The sequence below is a fragment of the Anolis carolinensis genome, chromosome 4, assembly GCF_035594765.1.
Source record: "Anolis carolinensis isolate JA03-04 chromosome 4, rAnoCar3.1.pri, whole genome shotgun sequence".
NCBI classification, from domain to species: Eukaryota; Metazoa; Chordata; class Lepidosauria; order Squamata; family Dactyloidae; genus Anolis; species Anolis carolinensis.
Genome location: NC_085844.1, coordinates 247,934,132 through 247,958,857, shown reverse-complemented (window position 1 = coordinate 247,958,857; position 24,726 = coordinate 247,934,132). Strand labels below are relative to the sequence as shown.

The window sequence follows — 24,726 nt, the reverse complement described above, 5'->3', positions numbered from 1 at the left end:
CCTTTTCTGGCTACTTTTAGAGTTTGAAAAAGGGAGAAAAAAAAGAGGTGGGAAAGGGCAGGAGAAAAGAGGACAAAGTTGTTTTTAGGGGGACTTTGCTTGCATTTCTTCCTTGGGTAAATGCATGCCCCAAAGCTTCTAAATATGTATATAGATGTTCCCCCTACAAATACATTAATATATGAATTTTCTCCTCATATGTTTACAGGTCTTTGCAAATCCTATGTAAATATAGATAACTAGAGATTTCCATGTACCTGTATATCTGTTTCTATATGTATACATTAATTTTATATATGAATTTTATATGAATTTTACCCTCACATGTTTGCAAGTGCAGAGGCAAAATGCGCATAAGGGCTTGGAAATATTGCAGGAGGAAAATGCAGATAGAGAGAGGATTTGCAAAGGTTTCAGGGGGAAATACACATGTGAAATTAGTATATATAATGATAGATCTATATCTAGCCCTGCATTGTTTATGTAGGCATTATATGTTTGCCTGTTACTATGTTGGAAGCTGGCCTGAGTTCCCAGGGGGAGAGAGATAGGGCAGGGTACAAATGAAGCTGTTGTTGATGATGATGATGATGATTATAAAGTTACTGTTGCTTTTCCACTTATAGAGTTAGTTTACTGTTTTTCTTTGAAATACAGTAAATATTCAAAACATTTAATCCACTGATGCCTCAATTAATGTAATTTTATTGGTATCTAATTTTATTTTTGAAATTTACCAGTAGCTGCTGCATTTCCCACCCTCGGCTTATACTCGAGGCAATAAGTTTTCCCAGTTTTTTGTGGTAAAATTAGGTGCCTCGGCTTATATTCGGGCTGGCTTATACTCGAGTATATACGGTATATGCTGGATTTCATATATATATCTCGTTTGCTGTGTCATACTCTTGTCCTTTTGTCAGTAATAAGAATTTATTTCTTACCCACTTCTCCCTGCGGCTCAAGTGTTACAACACAATTAAAAAACAAACATTGCAAAAATTCAACAAATGTACATATTTCTATAAAAGATCAATATTATTATTACTGGGTTCAACAATCTTCAACAACGCATTATTACTATTAATATTATTACTGTTATATGACTAATATTTATAATGTAGTAATACTGACATCAAGCTAATCATAAAAGCACTAAATTATGTAGAAGCTTTCAAGCTATTTAAATTTTTTTCACTATGCACAGTCTTACAAAACAAACAAGGGTAAAGGATACTTTTTTCATGAAGTCACACCTGTATGTGGCTTTGTGAGATGTAATATGAAAGATAAGTCTGGCTTTCTTAAATTGGACTCATTAGATATCCTAAAAGTGTATCGTCTCAGCTCAAGTTACTCTTGGGCCTACTGGAGTTGTGGGGAATGCCATTCAGATTCTTTTCTCCATTTTGAAAATTCAAGATCCCTACATGTAAATTCAAAACTGTTAAGATATTAGGTGAACTTTTATCAATATTTGAGCATGGTTTCAGTTGATGTATTGGCAATAGGAATTGCTCCTTTTGGTGAGATGTGACATAGGTATACTATGTCTTACAACCAGTTAATTGTCTCTACCTGCCCTTTTGCATGACTCCCAAGTTGCCTCTTTTTTTATTCTGTAAGATCAATGTTTTCCACCAGTTTACCATAAATGGCATCACCAGGTAAAACAGTGAATATAATTTATCAATAGACAAAGTTAAAAGACCCCTGTAGTGCAGTTAAGACATTTAGAAGTATTCTGCCCCTAATTACAGGATTGTTCATACACACAAAATCAGTATTCAGTATTTCAGTTTTTGCATAGACTATGACCACACATATTTTCTGGTGGCTAAGGGCCTAAATGTAAGGGCTAGTCATAGCTAAAATAGATGTATTGAATCAATGGATTTTCCCCAAGTGTTGATTTACCATCCAGTCATTAAAATTCTGGATTCCAGGTCCAAATTCCACAGCCGCCAGGATACCCACTGGGTGAGTGACCTTGGGCGAGTTGCACACTCTTAAGCCTCCAAAAATCCCATGATAGCTTTGCCTTAATTTGCCACAAGTCAGAAATAACTTTTAAAAATGATGGACTGATTCAGTGTTGCCTAAATACCCTAAAAGCACCAGGTCCTACCTGACTTTGGAAGCAAAGCAGTATCAGCCCTAGTTAGTGCTACAATGGGAAACTGCCAAAGAATACACAGTGCTGTAAGCTGTATTTCAGAAGACAGGATTGATACAACCATCTCTGAATACTCCTTCCCTAAGAAAATCTTTTATAGTTCATGGGGTTGCTATGTCAAGGACAGAACGCCACAAGATTCAAAGTAACAGAGTTTATTAGATTACAGAACTCAAAAATGCCCGTAAAACACAAGGGCCAGGCAGTTTTTGCCTTTAGGAGCAAAAAGGGGCAAAAGTAAATGTTCAAAAGATAAACCGGATTAAACCGGAGTTTAATCCGGGTAAAAACAAACTGCTTGCTTCAGCCTGGGTATAAACGAAACGAAAGCCAAGGAACAAAAGATACAAAGAATGCAACTAATTGGCAGCAGATTCCTCTCTGCTGCCAACACTGTGCTTAGAGTAACTTGCGTCGCTCCCCCACACACACACAGCAGACAGGATCTCCAACACGAGTAAATCAGCCAAGGATTGTAGCAGTTGAGTAGACCAGTTCCGTTCCGTAGATCAAAGCCAGAAGCAGACGTTTGTAGTTTTTCCAAGTCCAAGAAGGGGGGAAGACAAGCCGTGGTCAGTTCAGTCCGAGTTCTCAAAGCAGGAGATGGCGTCCGTCAAGAAGACGACGGAAGGTCAAGCTAATAAGAGTAAGCACAGGTTTGCACAAACAAATGCCCACACAATCCCTCCCGCCGTCTGACCCTGGATTCCAATCAACTTACGTCACAGCACAGGAAAGCACACAAGTCTTCAGGGAAGCGTCCCACACACATACGGATCCCAAGCGTTTGCCCAGATTACCTTGCCCAACGCAATTTGCAATTGCTCTCAAGCCCCATTTTATGCCAGTTACAAATCTTCATCACTGTCAGCTGTCCTCCTTAACCCGGGCGTTTCCTCATCACTTTCCTCGTCAGAGCTGGAACACCTCTGACTACGCCCAACAGCATCTCCAGCTGTGGATCCCGTCCCATCCCTCCAGCTAAACCATGGGTCTAATCCTGAAGGTCCCCATTCATCTTCTGTCCCATCATGGCCAGTGGCACCCACTTCCTCCCTTACCCGAGTCCAATCCATCTCATCCTCCTCTGAGCTAACCAGCCCCTCCTCCATTCTCTCCGTAAACCCTTCGAAAGACTCCTCGTCAGATGGTGCTGCAAATATGTCTCGCAGTCTTTTTCTCTCTCGCTCCTCGAGAGTATCTGACTCTCGAGGAGTCTTACGCCCACGTCTGTCAGTAACAGAGCCATGAGGCTCAATCATAACACTATCCCCTCTCACAAAGGCCTCCTCCCCCGATGGCGGAGAAGTGGCAGTGATACCCTCCGCTATAGCACCACGACGACTAGAGGTATCAAGTTTCAACAGCGAACGATGAAAGACTGGATGGACCTTTAAACTAGACGGTAAACGCAAACGAAACGCAACAGAAGAAATCTTTTTAACGATAGGAAAGGGACCCAAATACCGAGGCGCAAACTTTCCCCCAGCCTGTTTAATATGTTTGGAAGATAACCACACCAAATCCCCTTCTTCCAACTCCTCCCCTGCCTGCCTGTGGCGGTCAGCCTGAGTCTTCTGCGTTGCCTTAGCTTCCAACAGTAAGCGACGGGCAACATCATGCAATGCAGCCATTTCCGAAGAGCGGTACACAGGGTCCGAAGAGACCACATTGGTCGACGGCGCCACACCTCCCCGTGGGTGAAAACCATAAGTTAGCTCAAATGGCGTATGCTGACTAGACGTGTGCACCGCATTGTTGTAAGCAAATTCCGCCACCGGTAACCACTTTACCCAAGCCGTGGGTTGATCTAAACAAAAACAACGCAGATACTGCTCTAAGAGCCCATTAACCCGTTCCGACTGTCCATCCGTTTGCGGATGGAAAGCTGAAGACACGTTTAACTTAGTCCCCAAACACTCATGGAAGTGTTTCCAAAAGCGTGACACAAATTGCGGAGCCCTATCTGAAATAATCACCTCGGGTGCTCCGTGCAAACGATAGATGTGCTTTGTAAATAGTAAGGCCAACGTAGGGGCCGCCGGAATGGTTGAACAAGGAATAAAATGAGCCAGTTTACTAAATAAATCCACCACCACCCAAATACAAGTATAACCCCCAGACTTAGGCAAATCTGAAATAAAATCCATGGAAATGATTTGCCATGGCCTCTCCGGAACAGGTAAAGACGATAACAACCCTCTAGGGCGCCCAACAGGCGTCTTACTCTGCTGACAAACGGCGCAGCTGTCACAAAAGCGCAGAATGTCTTGCCGCATCTTTGGCCACCAGTAGCTCCTGGTGATAAGCTGTACGGTCTTGAACCTGCCAAAGTGCCCAGCCATGGGTTCGTCATGGTGGGCTCTAATCACCTCCAACCTGAGGGTCCCTACTGGTACGTAAACCTGCCCCCTACGCACCAATACCCCGTCTTGATCCTGGAGATGCGGCAGTATGGTACGGTTACCTGCAGAGAGCAGCATCAGTTGCTCCTGAGTCCACACATCATCCTTCTGAGCCTCAAGGATCTGGTCATGTAACCCAAGCTCATTATCTACAACACACAGAGAGGCAGTAGGCAAGATGGTCTGACATACTACCTGCTCATTGGTCTTAAATTCCGGCTTGCGGGATAAAGCATCGGCCCGCAAGTTTGCCTTCCCCTCCACGAACTGCACCTTGAAGTTAAACCTGGAGAAAAACAAAGCCCAGCGGATTTGACGCTGGTTTAACTTCTTTGCTGTTTGCAAGTGCTCTAAGTTCTTGTGATCAGATCTGACCACGATCTGGTGCCGTGCCCCTTCAAGCCAGTGCCGCCACACCTCAAACGCCACCTTAATCGCCAACAACTCCTTCTCCCATATGGTATAGTTCTGCTCGAAGGGTGTTAGTTGCCGCGAGTAAAATCCACAGGGACGCAAAGTCCCTGAGGAATCCTTCTGAGACAATACAGCCCCCAACGCGTAGCTAGAAGCGTCCGCTTCTACCACGAACGGTCTGTCAACATCAGGATGGGTTAGTATGTTGTCCGATTGAAAACTAGACTTTAGTTGTAGAAACGCCTCGTGAGCTTCCCGCCCCCACACAAATGGCTGTTTCTTGCGCAGAAGCTGCGTCAAAGGTACCGTGAGCTTTGCAAAATTCGGAATAAACTCCCGGTAGTAATTAGCGAAACCCAAGAACCTTTGTACATCCTTCTTAGTCTTCAGCTCCTGCCATGAGTTGACGGCGTCAACCTTATGTGGGTCCATTTTAAGTTCCCTACCTGACACTACATGACCTAGGAACTCCACTTCAGGCACATGAAAGACGCACTTGGAAGCCTTGGCGAAAAGCCCATTAGCCCGCAGTCGGTGCAGAACCTGCTTGACATGTTGACGATGTTCTTTCTCGTCCTTAGAAAAAATCAAGATATCATCCAAATAAATCACTAAAAATTGGTCAATTAGGTCCCTGAACACATCGTTCATGAACCTCTGGAATACCGCAGGAGCATTACAAAGCCCAAAAGGCATGACTCGGAACTCGTGGCATCCGAAACACGTGTTAAATGCCGTCTTCCATTCATCCCCTTCCCGTATACGGATTAAGTTATAGGCCCCCCGCAGGTCAAGCTTGGTAAAGACCTTAGCCCCTTGCACCCTTGATAACAGTTCCGAGATTAAAGGCAGCGGGTACCTATCCCGAATGGTGTATTTGTTTAGGATCCGATAATCACAGACCAACCTAAGTTCCCCAGTCTTTTTGGCTACAAAGAATACCGGTGCCGCAGTTGGAGAACTAGATGGGCGAATAAACCCCTTGGCTAAATTTTCATCTAGAAACTCCCGCAAAGCTTGCCTTTCCGGTACAGTCAAGGCATACAGCCTCCCTGCTGGCAGTTTCGCACCTTCTGCCAACTTGATGGCGCAATCATATGGCCTGTGCGGTGGTAATTTGTCCGCTTCTCTTTTACAAAATACATCAGAGAACTCCCCATACTCAGCAGGCACTCCCTCCATATCAGAATGAGTAACATTTAGAGTGCAACAATCCTGCCTCTTTAAGATCACTTTACGTGTTGCCCAATCTACATGTGGGTTTACTACAGCTAGCCAATCCATCCCCAGGATCACATCATATCTAGGCAAGCTCGTAATATCCCACACAAACGTTCCCGTTACTCCCTGCACCTCCCACGTTACTGCTGAGGTTTCATGGTTAACCACCCCAGTCTCCAGCAGTCTCCCATCTGCTCCTTCCACCCACACGTCGCATGCCTTGCGCACTCTAGGAATGCCATGCTTCTTAGCAAACTCAATATCTACATAGGAGACCGTAGCCCCTGAGTCCAGCAGTGCCAAAGTAGAAACAAGTTCCCTTCCCCCAACAGATAATGTAATGGGTACGAAAACATGCTTCCTCCCCTCAGTTGACTGCTTGAGGAGCCCTAGTGCGTTGGACTCACGTCGCACTAGGGCTGGCCTTTTCCCGAAAGCTGGGAAGGTTTCACATTACAATTTTTGGCAAAATGCCCAGCATTCCCACAGTACAAACACAAGCCCAGCTGCCTCCTACGGCTCTTTTCCTCTGTAGACAGCTTTTTAAAGACCCCAAGCTCCATGGGCTCTTCCCCCATCACCACAGGTGCCCTGGTTACATGCATGGGTGGCGCACACATTGCTTTTGAGTGTTTACGAGCCTCGAACCTTGCGTCTAAACGCAGCACCTTAGCTACTAAGGCGTCCCAGCTTTCAGCCGGCTCCAAACGTGCTAATTCATCCTGGAGCATATCACTTAACCCGGCAGTAAATAAAAGCATGAATGCATTTTCCCCCCAATCCAGCTGGTGGCGATACAGGTTAAACTTATTTAAGTAATCCAAAACAGTCCCCTTTCCCTGTTTCAACCGATACAGAGCCCACCCAGCGTTCTCCGTGCGGAGAGGATCCCCAAAAGTATCAGTTAACAACTTTTTGAAATTATTCAAATTGTCCTTGACTGGGTCATTTCCCAAAATTAAATTAGTGGCCCATTGTCCTGCGGGACCGGTCAACAAACTCAAAATAAAGGCCACCTTGCTAGTGTCTGTAGGAAAAGCATGAGCACTGAGCTGAGAAAAATAAAGCTCCACTTGTGCCAAAAAGGTTGGCAACTTGCACCTGGTTCCGTCAAAGCGTTCAGGAGTCAAAACATGTCCTTTCACAGCCTGAGCTGTTTGGATAACGGTAAAAGCCGTTTGCAATTGGTCTACTTTGGCCCTTAACTCATCCATCGTCTTCCTGACGGGTTTATTGCTGCAATAAACTTTTTATTGGCGTTGGGCAATCTGTCAAGGACAGAACGCCACAAGATTCAAAGTAACAGAGTTTATTAGATTACAGAACTCAAAAATGCCCGTAAAACACAAGGGCCAGGCAGTTTTTGCCTTTAGGAGCAAAAAGGGGCAAAAGTAAATGTTCAAAAGATAAACCGGATTAAACCGGAGTTTAATCCGGGTAAAAACAAACTGCTTGCTTCAGCCTGGGTATAAACGAAACGAAAGCCAAGGAACAAAAGATACAAAGAATGCAACTAATTGGCAGCAGATTCCTCTCTGCTGCCAACACTGTGCTTAGAGTAACTTGCGTCGCTCCCCCACACACACACAGCAGACAGGATCTCCAACACGAGTAAATCAGCCAAGGATTGTAGCAGTTGAGTAGACCAGTTCCGTTCCGTAGATCAAAGCCAGAAGCAGACGTTTGTAGTTTTTCCAAGTCCAAGAAGGGGGGAAGACAAGCCGTGGTCAGTTCAGTCCGAGTTCTCAAAGCAGGAGATGGCGTCCGTCAAGAAGACGACGGAAGGTCAAGCTAATAAGAGTAAGCACAGGTTTGCACAAACAAATGCCCACACAATCCCTCCCGCCGTCTGACCCTGGATTCCAATCAACTTACGTCACAGCACAGGAAAGCACACAAGTCTTCAGGGAAGCGTCCCACACACATACGGATCCCAAGCGTTTGCCCAGATTACCTTGCCCAACGCAATTTGCAATTGCTCTCAAGCCCCATTTTATGCCAGTTACAAATCTTCATCACTGTCAGCTGTCCTCCTTAACCCGGGCGTTTCCTCATCACTTTCCTCGTCAGAGCTGGAACACCTCTGACTACGCCCAACAGCATCTCCAGCTGTGGATCCCGTCCCATCCCTCCAGCTAAACCATGGGTCTAATCCTGAAGGTCCCCATTCATCTTCTGTCCCATCATGGCCAGTGGCACCCACTTCCTCCCTTACCCGAGTCCAATCCATCTCATCCTCCTCTGAGCTAACCAGCCCCTCCTCCATTCTCTCCGTAAACCCTTCGAAAGACTCCTCGTCAGATGGTGCTGCAAATATGTCTCGCAGTCTTTTTCTCTCTCGCTCCTCGAGAGTATCTGACTCTCGAGGAGTCTTACGCCCACGTCTGTCAGTAACAGAGCCATGAGGCTCAATCATAACATGCTATGAACTGATGGGTGTTAAGAAGCCACCCAATTGACCCAGTGGCTCTGCTGTAATTAGGGATTATCAATTGTATGTGGACTTTGGAAGACAGGGCAGCAAGCACAAAGATAGGTAAGAAAAGCACAAGGATGGTATCTTACTGAAGTTCAGATCAGTTGATCATAGCAAACATTTTACAGTGCTCTTTTCTGCAAAAACATAATCTCTCCGTATACTTAAATTGTCAGAAGCTCGGTTTTGCAGATGTGAAACCGCTACTTGTGGAATGCAGTTTCTCAGTTTTAGAGATTTGCTGCTATCGGTGTCATTTCTGATGCGGTCAGTCCTTGCTTTTAATTACGAAAGTTGTCAGATGGTCAGAAAGTATGAAAAACAGGTTGAGTGAGAAATGCCCCTTTGAGGTGAGTTAGCATTTCTCTGAGATGCTGTTCACACTATCTTGGGAGGTGGGGAGATGACACAGCATTGAATTTGCAGTTGCTTATTATAGTGCAAACTTAGGAAGCTGCTTTTGGAGTTCTAACAGAAATAAAAATAATCGTTTGAGGGGTTTTATATTTAGTTCAGAACCTAACCGCTTTCAGTGATACTTTACAACATAAAAATGTCAAATAAATCAAATACTTTCCTATCTGTGTGCTTTTGTTGGTGCTCTTGAAGGAGATAAAATAATTAATATTCTCTGCACGTGTAACCTTAATGGAGATTTATTTTAAGATAGTGTAGAGATTGTTGATTCTCTGTGGTGGGTTAGGGCCAAAAATGGATCATACTATTATTTATTTATTTATTTATTTATTTATTTATTACATGATTTATACCCCGCCCTTCTCCCCGAGGGGACTCAGAGTGGCTTACATTCTGCCACGAGGGCCAGCAACAAATATACTATAAAAACAAAACAATTAAAACATGATAAAAACATGATAAAAAGTATACAAAAATTAAAACGCTGCAAAGCAGCGATATTGCACCATCCTCAGTCATTCACTACTGCTACAATTACAGATTTGCGACCCGATTACAACAGCCAATGAGCTTATTCACTGAATGCCTGGGCGCAGAGCCAAGTTTTTAGTTTTCTTCTAAATCCCAGGAGGGATGGGGTTTGCCGGATATCGCTGGGGAGGGAGTTCCACAGCCGAGGAGCCACCACCGAGAAGGCCCTGTCCCTCGTCCCCACCAGCCGCGCCTGCGAGGCAGGTGGAATCGAGAGCAGGGCCTCCCCGGAAGATCTTAAGGTTCTAACGGGCTCATAGGAGGAGATACGTTCGGATAGATAGGCAGGACCAGAACCGTTTAGGGCTTTGTAGGTCAAAACCAGCACTTTGAATTGGGCTCGGTAGCATATCGGCAGCCAGTGGAGCTATGGTCTGAGATGATGCACAGAAGTATTTTGAAGAAAATTTTGTAAGAGAAGGTCATAATGGACCAAAAGGCAAATAAAGATTTATAAACCGCACTGAAGACAAGAGGGGGTCCTCAGCAAATGCTAAATCATATTCATCTTGTTCCTGTGTAAAGATTCAGATTAAGAGCAGGAATAAGTTTTGAAAGAGCTGAAATTTTTTAGTCAAGTTTAGTTAATGGCTCTGACAAGGTAGCTGTTGATATGGTTTGGATTCAGTGCCATCAACATCATAGGCAGTTGACATTGAAAATCAAGACTTAGTGATGTAGACTCTTTAATACCACAATAGTTTAAGGTGCCATAAAGCATGAAAATACTCTTGACACTGGATTCTGTTCAAGAACCAGTTGTGGATATTTCGAGTTGTCTTTGCTGTTAAATTGTAAGCTTTTTTAGTCTTTAAAAGTAAGTAAACTTTTATTATGGTCAATGGCCAGCTGAGTCTTTAAAAGTACTTACAAAGTATCAACATTTAGATATGAGAGGAAAAAAACATATTTTCTGATTTTTTATCTTTGATGCATTCTAGGCATGTATATTGATTTATAAATGCTTTCATGAGTATTTAATTTTCTAAAGGTTTAAAGGATATTTTTGGACATTTGTGCTTGATTGGTCATAGTTCACTTGCTCACAGATCGGAACACTTTAAAATATTAGCTTTTTAAAAGCCTTATTCAGCTTTAGGGCTGGACAAAGTAAGTGGTTTAAAAATAAACTAGTCATAGTCGAAATGATACAAAGAATGTAGTGTCCCCCCATTCCACATATTCAAAGGCAGGCCAAGCAAACATGCCTGCAAATGCTTCTCAAAAACAACTTACCTCACATGCTGATATAGATACTGTCTTTAGCTGCAGTTGCATGAAAGTTGGCTCTGAAGAATGAATGTAGTTAGATACCAGGTGAACTGTTATCGCTCAATACTGTCAAATTTTAGAACTTGTAGTTTAGTGAGCTGTAAAATTACAACTTCCATGATTCCATAGCGTTGAGCCATGGCAGTGGCGACAGACTTCATTTTGCTATGTAGATGCTTCCATGGTTTCAGGCTTTTCCCTCTCACCTCAGTTGTAAATTAATTCATTCTGATTTAATTTGTGGTGTAAAAGATTCCCTGAGTCACCTTTTTCAGTTAGCCATTCTTCAGAGTGCTTCAAAGTGAGTGACTCCAATCTGGTGAGACTTTGCTAAACAAGCTCATCCAGCTGTCTTGTAAGTTGTAGCTGGGCTAACAAAAGTAATCTGGCTTCTGTGAAAGCAACTGGAAATTGTAACCTGGACATATATATATATTGATTTATACAGAAAATGGAAGCAATAGTTAGATGCTACCGGTAGACAGCGATGATGGATTGGACGATTTATTGAGCAGTGGCTACCTTTGAAAACTGCTGGTGCCCAGATTTCCTTGTAGAATTACTTCTGCACACATTTGATAAAGGCACATTTCTGTACAGAATCAAATCAATAGAAAGATTAATCTGCAACGAACAATCAGAAAGTAAGGTGCTCTGTGAAGAGCTTTTGAAAGCTTACTATATCTTCAGGAACGACACCTTAAACCACTGATCAGAACTCTGCTTTAGATATGATGTACAGAGCTAGAGCTGGCTTAGATTTACAGCCTGATTTATGTGTGTGTTTATGTGGAATTAAACCTCACCGTGTTCAACAAACTGATTGTAGCCTTCATCTCATGGGTCAAGGCTTTTTCTTGTAGATTAAGTGTTCTGTTCTCTCTCACCTTGTGGGTTTAGAAAACATAATCCATGAGAGGAAACAACTCTGACTTCATTTTACTAATGAATAACCATTGCATCTGGCTTATTTTGTCTTCCCTCACCACTTGAATTTGCAGGATGAAAAGTTTATTATACAGTAGAGTCTCACTTATCCAAGCCTCGCTTATCCAAGCTTCTGGATAATCCAAGCCATTTTTGTAGTCAATGTTTTCAATATATCGTGATATTTTGGTGCTAAATTCGTAAATGCAGTAATTACAACATAACATTACTGCGTATTGAACTACTTTTCCTGTCAAATTTGTTGTAAACATGATGTTTTGGTGCTTAATTTGTAAAATCATAACCTAATTTGATGTTTAATAGGCTTTTCCTTAATCCCTCCTTATTATCCAAGATATTCGCTTATCCAAGCTTCTGCTGGCCTGTTTAGTTTGGATAAGTGAGACTCTACTGTATTTATTTATTACAATATTTATATCCCGTCCTTCTCACCCAACAGGGGACTCATTGAATCGCATTGAAGTGCATTGAATCTTAGATTGTATCTATACTGTAAAATGAATGCAGTTTGATATCACTTTCACTGCCATGGCTCATTGCTATAGAATCCTGGGATTTGTAGTTTGGTGAGTTACCAGGACTGGCAGAGAAAGCTAAAGCCCTTGTAAAACTACAACTTCTGTGAGACATGACAGTAAAATTAGTGTTGGCATTAATACTACAGTTTAGATCTGTTTAGATCAGCCATAGGCAAATAAATATAAAGAATGTAATTTCTTAGCTGAGATAATCAGGGTGAAGTCAGTGTAGTGGCGTTCTGCTCTAGGGCACAATAGGTCCTTCTTATCTTTTTTATATTGTGATTTGTATTATATTGCTGTTTATTTTGTCCTTATGTTGTTTGGGCCTCTGCCCCATGTAAGCTGCCCCGAGTCCCCGCAGGGAGATGGTGGCGGGGTATAAATAAAGTTTTATTATTATTATTATTATTCGATAAAATGAAGTTTCTTCTTAGAATTCTAAATGTCTAGCAGAAATGAAATATATACCAAACAAATTACCAGGCATCATTTTGTGTTATTTTCCCATCTTCTTGCCTGGTTGTGTGGTCTCCCTTTAGAAAGAATATTTGACATCCAGCCACTTTCTATATTTATTTCCTAATATCTCTGAGTAAACAAAGCTGGTAAGTAGCTGGAGGACCATGTTGTCTTGTTCAGCATGCTCAGTTACTTTAGGTAAAAATAAATCAATGAAAATATGAAGAGAGGAGGATTACTGTGTCAGTGAAGCTTATATCTATGCCTTATTTTCCATAGAACTAGTATCCATGATTTCACCTCTCCACACCTGATAAAATATGTCCTCTCTAGTAATTTTCTAGGTCTTTCAGCCTTATTCCGTAGTTTGCCTCTGCCAGAAGTGGTCAATTTCAAAGGTTCACTGTTATCTACCGTTTTCTGTTTTCCCATTACTTTCAGGAACATATTCTCTGCAGAGATTTTATATCACATGGTTGGCTGGAGTTAAAAGTTTTGTTATGAAGATAAATGTTCATGTGTAGGTGAATTAGAAAATTTAGTTTTTGGGTGAAGCTAAGTAGGTTGGAAAATAAAGCTGAAAGGAGAATGACCGGAGTCCAACTAAAGGGAAAAGAACATTGAGCTCCTGCCAGTTAGGTTTGGCACACAGACATCAAAGATTGTTCCTGCCTTCATCCCAAAATGAGTATTCTCACTAAGTATAACTTCTCAATCGCCTGCAGATACAGGGGTCTTATATGCCACATGGGCCATTTTAGGTCACTGTCTTTAAAAGGTAATAATGCAGCAATGTGTCAGTGAGTATCACTGGCTAGTTTAATTATTGGTTTACAGTCACAGCAGGCAGGCTCCAGTGTGCAAATCTGTGTCAAGTCTGCTAACTCCCCTCATCCATGTTTATGGATGATCTGTGTTCCTTTTGAATTGTAGTCTTATGACAGGAGAAAAGATACAGTATGTCTCAAATGCCACATTACATGCATACCTTACTGTGTATGAGGAATGGAGTAGCTCCTTTCTCAAAGAAAGGGAGAAAATTTTGGGGGGCAGAGGTGGAAGGGAAAGAATTAGACGAGGGACAGGGATATGGAGATGTTTGCACTCGCTGTGGCCACTTTTTGGTTTAGCTATGCCTGTCTGCCACAAACTTCCCATAGGGTTGGACAAAAGCAATCGCAATGCAGTGTTCCAGCTGGAAAGGTTTCCTGACCCCTGATCTGCAGTTTTAAATTTGGCTTGGTTTTTTGTGAAGTATCCAAAGAAATGTTCCTGGGCAGAACGAAAACTGTTCTGCCATCTTCTATGCAGAAAAATACTTGGGTGTTCTTTACGAATGATGGCAGAAAGGCATTCTGGAGTTATGGGAGTCAAATAATGTGATATTTCCCCTTAAAGCAAGTTTTAGATATTAGCACTTACCTTCTCTCTTTTGTAGTCATGTGGGGGTTTTTTAGCATCTATATAAGAGGAGTGTGAATTATGCAACCCTTCATATTTTGTCCCTAGTCAGTTTAGCCAACGGTAAGGAAGGATGGGAGTTGCTGTGCAGCATTTAGAGAACTGCACAGCTTTCACCCTTATCATGAAATAAGAGTTCTTTCATATCTCAAGCAAATGTTTTCAAACTCATATTGTAGTAGTGGTGATGGTGGTGGGGGAAATGTACAGAATCAAGATCAAACACCAGCCATGTTGCCGTGGTGGTTCTGGGAGACAGCCTGAAGCAGTGGCAGACATTGTGTGTTTTATGTCATCTTGAGTACAAAAGCGCTCCAAGCAAAGCAGCTTGCTTTTGATTTCCATACCGTATTTGTGAATCTGGCATAATTTGCAGATCCTGCAGAAAAATGTGTTCCTGTAGTATGTAATAATGAAGCTGTTTCACATCTCATTCTTAATTTTTTGGATAACTTTCAAATGTTGACAGTGACTTGGATGATGGAATAAAGAGCAGACTTATTACATTTGCAGATGACACCATGTTAGGAGGGGTAGCTAATACTCCAGAAGACAGGATCAGCATTTAAAATGATATTAACAGATTCAAGAGCTGTGCCAAAACTAACAAAATGATTTTCAACAAGGAGAGATGTGTGGTACTACACTTAGGCGTAAAAATTAAAATGAACAGATACAAGATGGGCGACACTTGGATATACAGCTTTACTTGTGGAAGAGATTTATGAGTCTTAGTAGGCCACAATCTGAACATGAGTCAACAGTGTTATGCAGCAGCTAAATAAGGCAATGTGATTCCAGGCTGCATCAGTAAAAGTATAATTTGTGTAGATTGAGGAAGGTAATAGTCTCACCCTATTCTGCTGTGATTTGACCTAACCTGGAATAAGACTGGGAATGTATCACATCAGTATTTTAAAATGTTAGTTCCCATTTTCAATTGTGCGACTGCCTCCTGCAAAATTTTGGGGCTTGTAGTTTAGGGAATCCAAGGACCTCTGTAACTGAGAATTCCAAAGACTTGACCTTAAACCACAAACCGCAGAATTCTGCAGGAGGCAGCCACATGATTGAAAGCAGCGGTCCCTGCTTTAAAACACTTAATGTGATATCATCCTAAGTCAAATTCTGGTCACCACCATTCAAGAAAGATAGGGGTAGGCTGGGAAGTATTCAAAGGAGGGCAACCAAAATTCTAAAGAGACTGGTGCCATGCCCTGTGAGGCATGGCTTGAGGAGCTTGGGGGTGTTTAGCTTAGAGCATAAAAGTTCAGAGTGGGCATGACAGCCATGTTTAACTATTTGAAAGGATGTCATATGAAGATAGAGCAAGCTTGTTCTTTTTGGTCCTCCAGAGAGTGATGTAGAGCAATGAATTCAAATTATAGGAAAAGTGATTACACCCAAATATTAGGAAGCGCTTCCTGGTGGTCAAAGCTGTTCAACCGAGAAACATGCTTCCTGAGAATCTGGTGGAGTCTCCTTCTCTGGAGGTTTTTTCAAACAAAGGCTGGATGGCCATTTGTCAGGAGTGCTTGGGTTGTGTCTCCCTGCATGACAGAAGGGGGTTAGAATAAGTTGACATCACTTGACATTTCTTACAAAGCTGAGTCTGTGAAAGCCCAGCTTACCATGGCACAAACTGCAGAAAGTTTCTTCTTTTTGACGCAACATGGAGATGCTGAAGTGTTGGTGGGAACATGCAAGGCATATTTTGTGTAGATGTAAAAAGATACACTCAGGTACTTGACATTATATCTTGAAGTGACTTTGGGTTGAAGACTTCCAAGTAATATGAAGGAGAATTTGGAATTTATAGCCGTCACTCTTCAAACAGAAATTTAAGTAAAAGATTTCTGATAGCATCTTTAGAGGGAGCCGTGGTGGTGGTATGAGTTAAACACTTGTGCCGGCTGAATTGCTGACTTGAAGGTTGGCAGTTTGAATCCGTGAGACACCATACTTAGCTTCCCATGTAGGGACATGACCGAAGCCCCCTGAAGGATGGTAATACATTTGGGCGTCCCCTGGGCAAGTCTCTCACACCAGAAGTGACTTGTCTTAATTCGCTTGTGACACGATTTTTAAAAAATCACCTTTTCTTTGTCGGGCTACCAGTAAGAGAATAGAAGAGCCATGCACACAGATACCAGCACCATTCCCTCTGCCCTTGTTTAGACCATATAGTTTATTATATTATGGTGACACTGTAGCAATTTAGAGCAGCATGTAATGAGTGCTATATACTTGTATTTTGTATATGTGATTTCCTCAGTATTTTAAGGGGTCAAACATCTGACTCTTGCAATTTGTGATTGTAATCTTCAAAATATTTTTGGCTGAATTCTGTGAGGTTGACAGGGATGGGCAGAAACTTAAACAGCCTGTTTGGATCCTTCCCTTCCCTATGTCAAAATGAGAAATGATTTGGGGTTAGGCACTGCCTTTCCTCTTAAGCTATCTTACTGGCTTGTTGGAAGGATAAAGAGGAGGGAAGCTCCACCTAGGCTGATGTGAGTGCCTTGAAGAAGGGGCAAGCTAAAAAGTGTAATGAATGAGAAAATACATTGCACAAGACAAGCAAATCTATGCATAATTGTTCAACTTAAACATAAGATTGGAAGGGAGTTTGGAGGTCATCTAAGCCAACCTCTTAATAAATGATCTGCAAGATGCTGGGGATAGCCCATACAGGTCACAGGACATGAATGATTTTGTTCCAGGTTTTGGTAGGCAAAGTGACAGTGGTGCTATATGGACCTAGAATAATTAATTGCATATTAGTCTTCAAGTCAGCTGTCAACATATGAAGATCACCTGAGTTTCGTGGGGTTTCTAAGGAAAGGAATACTTTTATATTTGCCATTTCCTTCCTCAGGAATATAGCCTACAGCACCTGGTATTCATTTGCAATCTCCATCCAGGTATTAAGCAGGATTGACTCTGTTTACCTTCCAAGATCAGATAGGATCTGGGGCCTTTAGGCACATTACTGGCATTGGACAAATGGAGGTATATGTCTCGTCATCTAAAATCAACCTCACTCAAGCCCATATTTTTATATAACGATTGGGTCGATAAAGAAAGATAAGATGAATTGCTCAAACTTCTTCTCAGCTTCTGGACAGCCAACTCCTTAAAAAGAATTGGTGGGGTGCAAATTTGGAGATGTGAAGGTTTTAATTTTAAATGCTTTGTAATTTAGAAATGCTTCAATGGCCACCTTAACTTAATACAGCTCTGTATAAATGAGCCAAGGTAGTCTAAAGAAAAGGTGTGCAGAACAGTTCGTTTCTAGGTTAGGAAAAAATAAATTGGGAAGGTTGTTTGTGAGGCCTGAAATGAGATGCACATGCTTTGTATATGTGCATAATGGCTTTTATGGGCTTAAAATGGAATAGATTATTCTTTCATGCATTGTGTTGAATTGATCATACATTATTCACAGAAAAATCTGCTTTGTTTTGACCATTCCCAGCCAAGCATTTGACAGGCAAGATGGATTGATTTTTTAAAAAAATTATAGTTTAAAGGCAAGCTGCCTATTTGTACTTTCAAATACCTCAAATGCAAAAGATGTATGATTTGCTCTTCATCTTTAAAATATGTTTTTACGTGTAAACCTTCATGTAGAATTTAGAAAGGCATTAACTATCTTTAATATTCATTTTCAAGTGTTTTTAGCCTGCTTTTCAGGATATCTCTCACATGGCAACTTGCAACATCAGTATCACATAACAATATATTAAAATTCCAGAATATTAAAGCAGAATAATAGCAGTAGATCAACATTCAAATTAGAAACAGCAGGAGAGATTTTGAAACAGCAGCACCATGAAAATGGACAAATGCTATCTTTTAGAATGACAGTTAAAATATGTAAGGAAAGACGTTCCTGTATTTACCCCATCTTAAATTATTTTGAAAAGCTATGCAAGCAGAATATTTCTACGTAAGACTGTGTACAGGGTCAAATCATTTTGATTTCTGGTCTTGGTGTCCTTTTCTCAATTCTTTTTATGGGAATGTGTGCTTTATGTCTGCTTGAAATTATGGATGTCAAGAAAAGACAACACTTTTCTTTGTTATGCTAATGAGGATGGTTACTTCCCTTTTTACTGTTCTTTTATTCTTAGTAATCCAAACATTAGTTTAAAATATAAATTTCATTAGTAATTATTGTCTGAATAAACCGTACCTTTAATATTATAATTAATAACATTAACATTATAATTTTGTGTCAAAACAAACTGGACATTATCTATTTAATGTTCCTAAGGTAACAAGGTGCTTTCCAGTTTGCAAAATATACTAATACAGTAGAGTCTCACTTATCCAACACTCGCTTATCCAACATTCTGGATTATCCAAGGCATTTTTGTAGTCAATGTTTTCAATACATCATGATATTTTGGTGCTAAATTCGTAAATACAGTAATTACGACATAGCATTACTGCATATTGAACTACTTTTTCTGTCAAATTTGTTGTATAACATGATGTTTTGGTGTTTAATTTGTAAAATCATAACCTAATTTGATGTTTAATAGGCTTTTCCTTAATCCCTTCTTATTATCCAACATATTCGATCATCCAACATTCTGCCGGCCTGTTTATGTTGGATAAATGAGACTTTACTGTATAGCATTTTCCCCAATTCCCCCGCAAAAATATTTGGGGGGTTTCCCCCCTGGAAGAAAGGGCCTACAGTTTTCCCCCATATCTTCCAGAAATTTAACATAGAGCAGGGCCCTGGTTGTTATAAATTGAGACAGGTCTACATGCTGAGGTTACCTTTCTCCAGTTGACCATGTTGGCCATGCCAAAGTTGTAGCTTTCTTATCCCATTGGTTTCCCTTTCAGGGAAAAGGTGGGAAGAGGAAGGTTGCTTGTTGTCTAAAAGTCCTTTCCCATGTTATGTTGGTTACACTGTTTTAAAAGGTTTAGGAAATGCATTTTAGTGAATACCTTTAATGACAGGAAAAAAAATGTGGAACCAATAGTCTGGCTCATTCATTCCAACAAATATCCTTGCTGCTGCTTTTGGAAGTTGCTGGATCACTGTAACACTGTTCCAACACACTAAATTGGCTCTCTAGATAAAACCACATGCCAAACCATTCAAAACTGGTATTGAGTACTGCAGAATATATTCTATATTACTAATGCTAGAATGCTGCGTGGTAGGCATATCTATTTATGATTTCTGTTGAGTTATATATCTGTGTTTTTTAAGGTATTAATCAAATACACAATACTTTCTATTGTATTTTTTTTTATTTTCGAACACGGTTTTTCTTCTATCTCTGAAGATTATCTTTAGGTCTTTTCAGGGCAAGCTGTTGTGAGGCTTAAGTGCTTCCAGAAGTAAGTTAACAGGGCACTGTGTTCTCTGTGAAATTGGGAATAAGTGCTTGTGATTAGTTGATCATAAATATTTATAATCTGAGATAGCTGAACAAATTCAGATCTTTAGGTGTAGTCATTCTCATGGAGGCTCCAAAGGTTAGTATAGTACAAGCATAGTTCTATAAGAGTCTAGGAAAGAGATAGGTAATTGATTTGTTATTTATTTTATTTACCATATTTATATGGTAAAATTATATGGATTCAACGCAGCTTACAAACGGCACTATGCAGTGCCTCAAACATAAAAACAAAAGCATGAGATAAAATTAGGTTAAATTAAAAACATACATAAAACATAGTTAAAATGTGAACTTCCAGTAATTGGTGGACTGCTGTTCCTGTAATTTATAGCCAGTGAATAGCGTTGAAAGGAGCAAAATCCGATAACATCTTGATAGCCACCAGTTGTTCCACCTGATTTGATTTACTAATTCAACTACAGTGAGGCTTGGTTCCAAAAACCCCTGCGGATGTCAACATGTGGATATTCCGATCTTATTTTATGCACTTTTGTAGTAAAATGGTGTCCCTTACATAAAATTGTGAAATCAAGGTTAGTTTGGGTTTAAAAGTAGCAAATTGGTGTCTCTTATATAAAATGGTGAAATCAAGGTTAGTTTGGATTTAAAAATAGTTGTTTGGGTTTCAAGCTGTGGATAGTTGAACATATCCACGCAGAATGCATGGATATGGAGGGATGACTATATGGCTTAATTTCAAAAGACAGGAGTTCTTAATTACAACCGGTCTAGGGCTGATTGTGGCTGCAGGTTCTGCATCTAGTTCAGTGGTTCTCAACCTGGGGTCCCCAGATGTTTTGCTTACAACTCCCAAAACTCCCAGCAGTTTACCAGCTGTTAGGATTTCTGGGAGTTGAAGGCCAAAAACATCTGGGGACCCCAGTTGAAAACCACTGATCCAGTTAGATGTGTTGTACATTCCTATATCCTGGCAGTAGCTCCAATTTTGGCAGTGAATCATGTTTTCTTGCACATTTTAACACTAATCTGTTGTATAGCACATGACAGTAGTATATAGCATGCCACCCTTTTGTAGTCTCAATGTTTGTTTCCTAAAATAGACACCCCACAGATTTGATTGGGCTCAAACTATATTTTGCCATGTTTTAGCAGCCCCCAATTTCTACAGTCAGCCCTCTACATTTGCTGGGGTTAGGGGAACAGGACCCTTGTGAAAGTAAAAACCTGAGGGGGGGAAAATCCTTTTTAAATTGTGTTTCTTGCCTATTGGTATTATATAAATCTCAATAATTGTTTTTCACCTGAAAGAACACCTCTAGGAATTTCTAGCTCCTTCAGCATGACTCTGTAGACAACCTCCACTAGATGTTTGGTTTTTAAAAAAAAAATTATTTGATATATTCCAACAATTAAATTTTTTTTGCGATGCATGTCTTATTTTATTTCAATATACATAATACCAAAAATAACTAATGCTTAAATGGCATTTTAAATGATCCTTTGAAATGTATCACCTACCCCCTACCCTCTCGCCATTCCCCCGTCCCCCCTGGAACAGCAATTCAATATATTATCATTGTATCATTTTAACCGTGTGGAACTCCTGGTTCAACTAGATGTTGAGCATGGAATCACACTGGAGAAAATTCCTAGAGAGAACATTTTAATCAGATCCATGGACAATCAGATTCACAAAAGTCAACACCACAAGTGTGGGAGGACTGACTGTATAAACAATGAGAAAATAATACAAAATGCCAAGTATATTATTCCAAGGGACATAAGTTACTTGCTAGTGACATAGAGGTTTTACTGGTATCTTTCCTCTGGTTTTGCTGTCCCTCATTTGCATCGCAGACATGATGAAGGCAGAAACAGGCCAAAGGTTACCGGTAATTGCGAGTTGAGAATTGGACTACAGCCATCTTGATTGGTAGCGTATAGTGTATCCAGATTGGTTGAATTCTTGTGTCAAAGAACGTAGTATAAAGGTTTCACAGACTACGCCATGGCTCTGTTCCTGCCTTTAGCCATGCAGGAGCTGCTGTCCAAGGAGATAATCTTAAAGTTGTGGCCATGCCCTGTTGCCAGATGCAAACTACTGACATCATCTGTCAGGGTCATAGCCAGATGCTTCTCTGTTCCTCCTTGCTTTCCACTAGTCACTGAATGGCAGCAATTAAATGGTGAATCTTGTGCGTAATGGGTAATATGGAGAGAGCAAGAGAATTCCAGCCTCCACAATGATTAAAAAAAGACAAACAGGTGTAAGTTGAAAGCAATTTGTGTGTGTGATACTAATGGGATGTCCTTGTGCATGTATCACTTCTGTTAAAATAGCAGCCATCTGTTCTAACTCAGATCTAGATCACACGTGGAAGGAGTGTAAAAAATACCCTCAATTCCAACCATCTGTAACTTCCTCTAGAATTAAGTTACGGTTGCATTTAAAAAAAAAATACAAATACATTTTGAACATCACATATTGTTGGGTGTTTGGTCTCTGAGCCTTGGTTAATTATCATAATAGTTATGTAGCTAAAGAAAGGTAATGCCTAAATATAAGCAAGGGTTGGTTGCTGAGATCACATGGTGGCAAACATTGCAGAACTACAGGCTTTCTCCCTTTTTGCTTTTTAGGTATAAATGTATGCCTTTATCTTTGTGGGGACAGGGTGCGTCCGACTTGGGTAGTTGCCATTGCTGGGAGATACAAAAGAAGAAACGCTGTGCAAACATCTCTGTGTACCATCTGCCTGCATTCAAGCCACATGACATAAGAAAGATTCCACAGAATACTTCTGGGTTTCTTTGAATAGCATCAATCAATCTTCTTCGGAGCTTTTCTGTTGAGTTCTCCACTGATATTTACATATCTCAAGTGTGTACTGTGGCAGGCAAAGCAAGGTGTCTTTTCTCCTCTCATCACAATTAGCTTTGAGATTACCTAGGCTTTAGTGTGACTAGAAACACTTCTCTAGAAACAGTCATCCTACATGAGTTGATTGGTTCCAGAAGGCATCGGAGTGCCTTCCATGGGGAAGAGGTTGCTATGTATGCCTTTAATAATAATAAATAATAAATCTTTTTTTATATAGCGCCCTATCTCCCCGAGAGGACTCAGGGCAGTTTCCAACATATGCAAAGTCCTACTACAGAGATGCTTTCAGTATGGCCTCACTTTCAGTCTCTGTCACCTCCAGATGCAGAAGTCTCTGTGAAATCATGAGGAGCCATTTATTTGATGGTATAGACTCAGCCAGGGTATGATCTGAAAGATTCAGACAAAGGCAACTTATATTCCAGGGCATGGGCATTTGATTCTGAATAAGTAGTTTCTTCTAATTGGGGAATTCCCAGTTATTCTTCCTGGGCTGCTTTTCCACAAATTGGATGGAATGTGGGTGGGATGGAAAATCTTTTTTCTTTCTTCCTTTTTGCTCTAAAGGAGATGATTAGCACTCCATGCTTCCTCATTCAGCAGGTGGGAAAACCTGATTAGTGTAGCCTAGGATGAAAAATGTTCAGGTGGCAGTGAGGTTTTCTGTCCTTCCATACATCTTTACAGACTTGCTTTTTGTTCAGAATTTATGAACAGGCAACCTTACAGTTGAGACGCGCAGACAAGCGTGTGCCTCTTTTGTGCAGTACATCTTTCTGTTTAAGGGGAAAGTCGTATTTCTACAAAATGGCCATTTAATAATGAATGTAGGGATCAGTGTTCATGTAAAATGATCTGTACATCTAAAAATGCTTCTGAAAGCTAGAAGCAAATGTTGTGGAATATAAATTCAGATATTTAGAACATGTCTGTTGGAAAGCCTTGCCGCTGAGCAATATCTGTATTGCTTATTCCATCTTTTCAATTCTTCAGGTATGTCCTGTAGATGAAACCTGTGTTCAGATTTATAATAAGGTTTACTTGTATTAATAGAGGTATATGATGTGCTTCTCTGGTGTTGTGCCAGAGCAGTTATTGATCTTACTGTGAAAAAGAAATGAAACTGAGATGCTGTTGAGGTTTGCAGAAAGAAGTTTGGACTCATACATAGCTAGAAGTTACACTGCAGCTATGAAAATTGTACGCCACTTTCTGGAATTATCTGTTTCAGTAGATATCGTTGAACTATGCAACCTGTTTCATTGACTGTTGAATTCTTTTTTAAAAAATGGATTCACTTTTGTTTTCACAGTTGAAAAGCTCCAAAGTTCTGTCTGAGACCCTTTCCTGTGGCTTGCACTGAAGTTGAAAGTTACGCGTTAACATACCTTGGCCTTCCAATCTTTCCGAAATGTCGGGACCTGTGCCAAGCAGGGCCAGAGTTTACACAGATGTAAATACACACAGACCACGAGAATATTGGGATTATGAAGCACACGAAGTTGAATGGGGGTAAGTATCTATGTTGATAGCATTTATAATTGCAAAATGCTATTTGCCACACTTGTTAAAACAAACAACTTGTACAATTCACCTGACAGTCTGTTGCAGATAACCTGGGATGTTTTAGTGAAAGAATGCCAAAGAGTATGTGAGGCAGTGAGAAATGTTTTTCTAAGAACCTGTAGATTATTATCAGGACACACACATTTCATGTGGAAGCCCATTCATGCAGTTGCTGGCATTTCTTTGGACAGGCCTGCTTGAAACTCTGAAGAGCTGTTGTTTGCCACAGTGGTCAGTACTGGCATAAGCTTGTCAGTGTGCTGACTCAGTTTGGAGGTGCTCTATTATTATCAGATGCTTTAAACATCCAAGTTGAACATTCCTTATGTGGAATCCAAAGTAATCCACATTGGTGGCTGAAATCATGACACCTTTGCTTTCGGATGGTTCATTGCTCACAAACTTCGTTTCATGCACAAAATTATTTAAAATATTGCATAAAATTACTTTTAGGGTTTGTCTATAGGGTGTGTGTGAAACGTAATGAAGTTTGTGTTTAGACTTGGGGCCTGATTCCAAGAATTCTTATTGTATGTATACAATAATACAGGTATTCCAAATTCTGGGGGAAAAAATCCAAAACACTTCCGG

The 24,726-nt window shown here is 40.7% G+C and overlaps 1 protein-coding gene across 1 annotated transcript in view; it reads left to right on the top strand.

Annotated features, from left to right (window-relative positions):
* Positions 1-24,726, top strand: part of csnk2a1 (casein kinase 2 alpha 1) — a 55,845-nt gene that overhangs the window by 8,592 nt on the left and 22,527 nt on the right. Inside the window, exon 2 of the mRNA XM_003226119.4 lies at positions 23,882-24,081. Within this exon, the coding sequence (XP_003226167.2) occupies positions 23,981-24,081 (101 nt within the window). The 5' untranslated portion in view covers positions 23,882-23,980. The remainder of the gene's footprint in view (positions 1-23,881; positions 24,082-24,726) is intronic.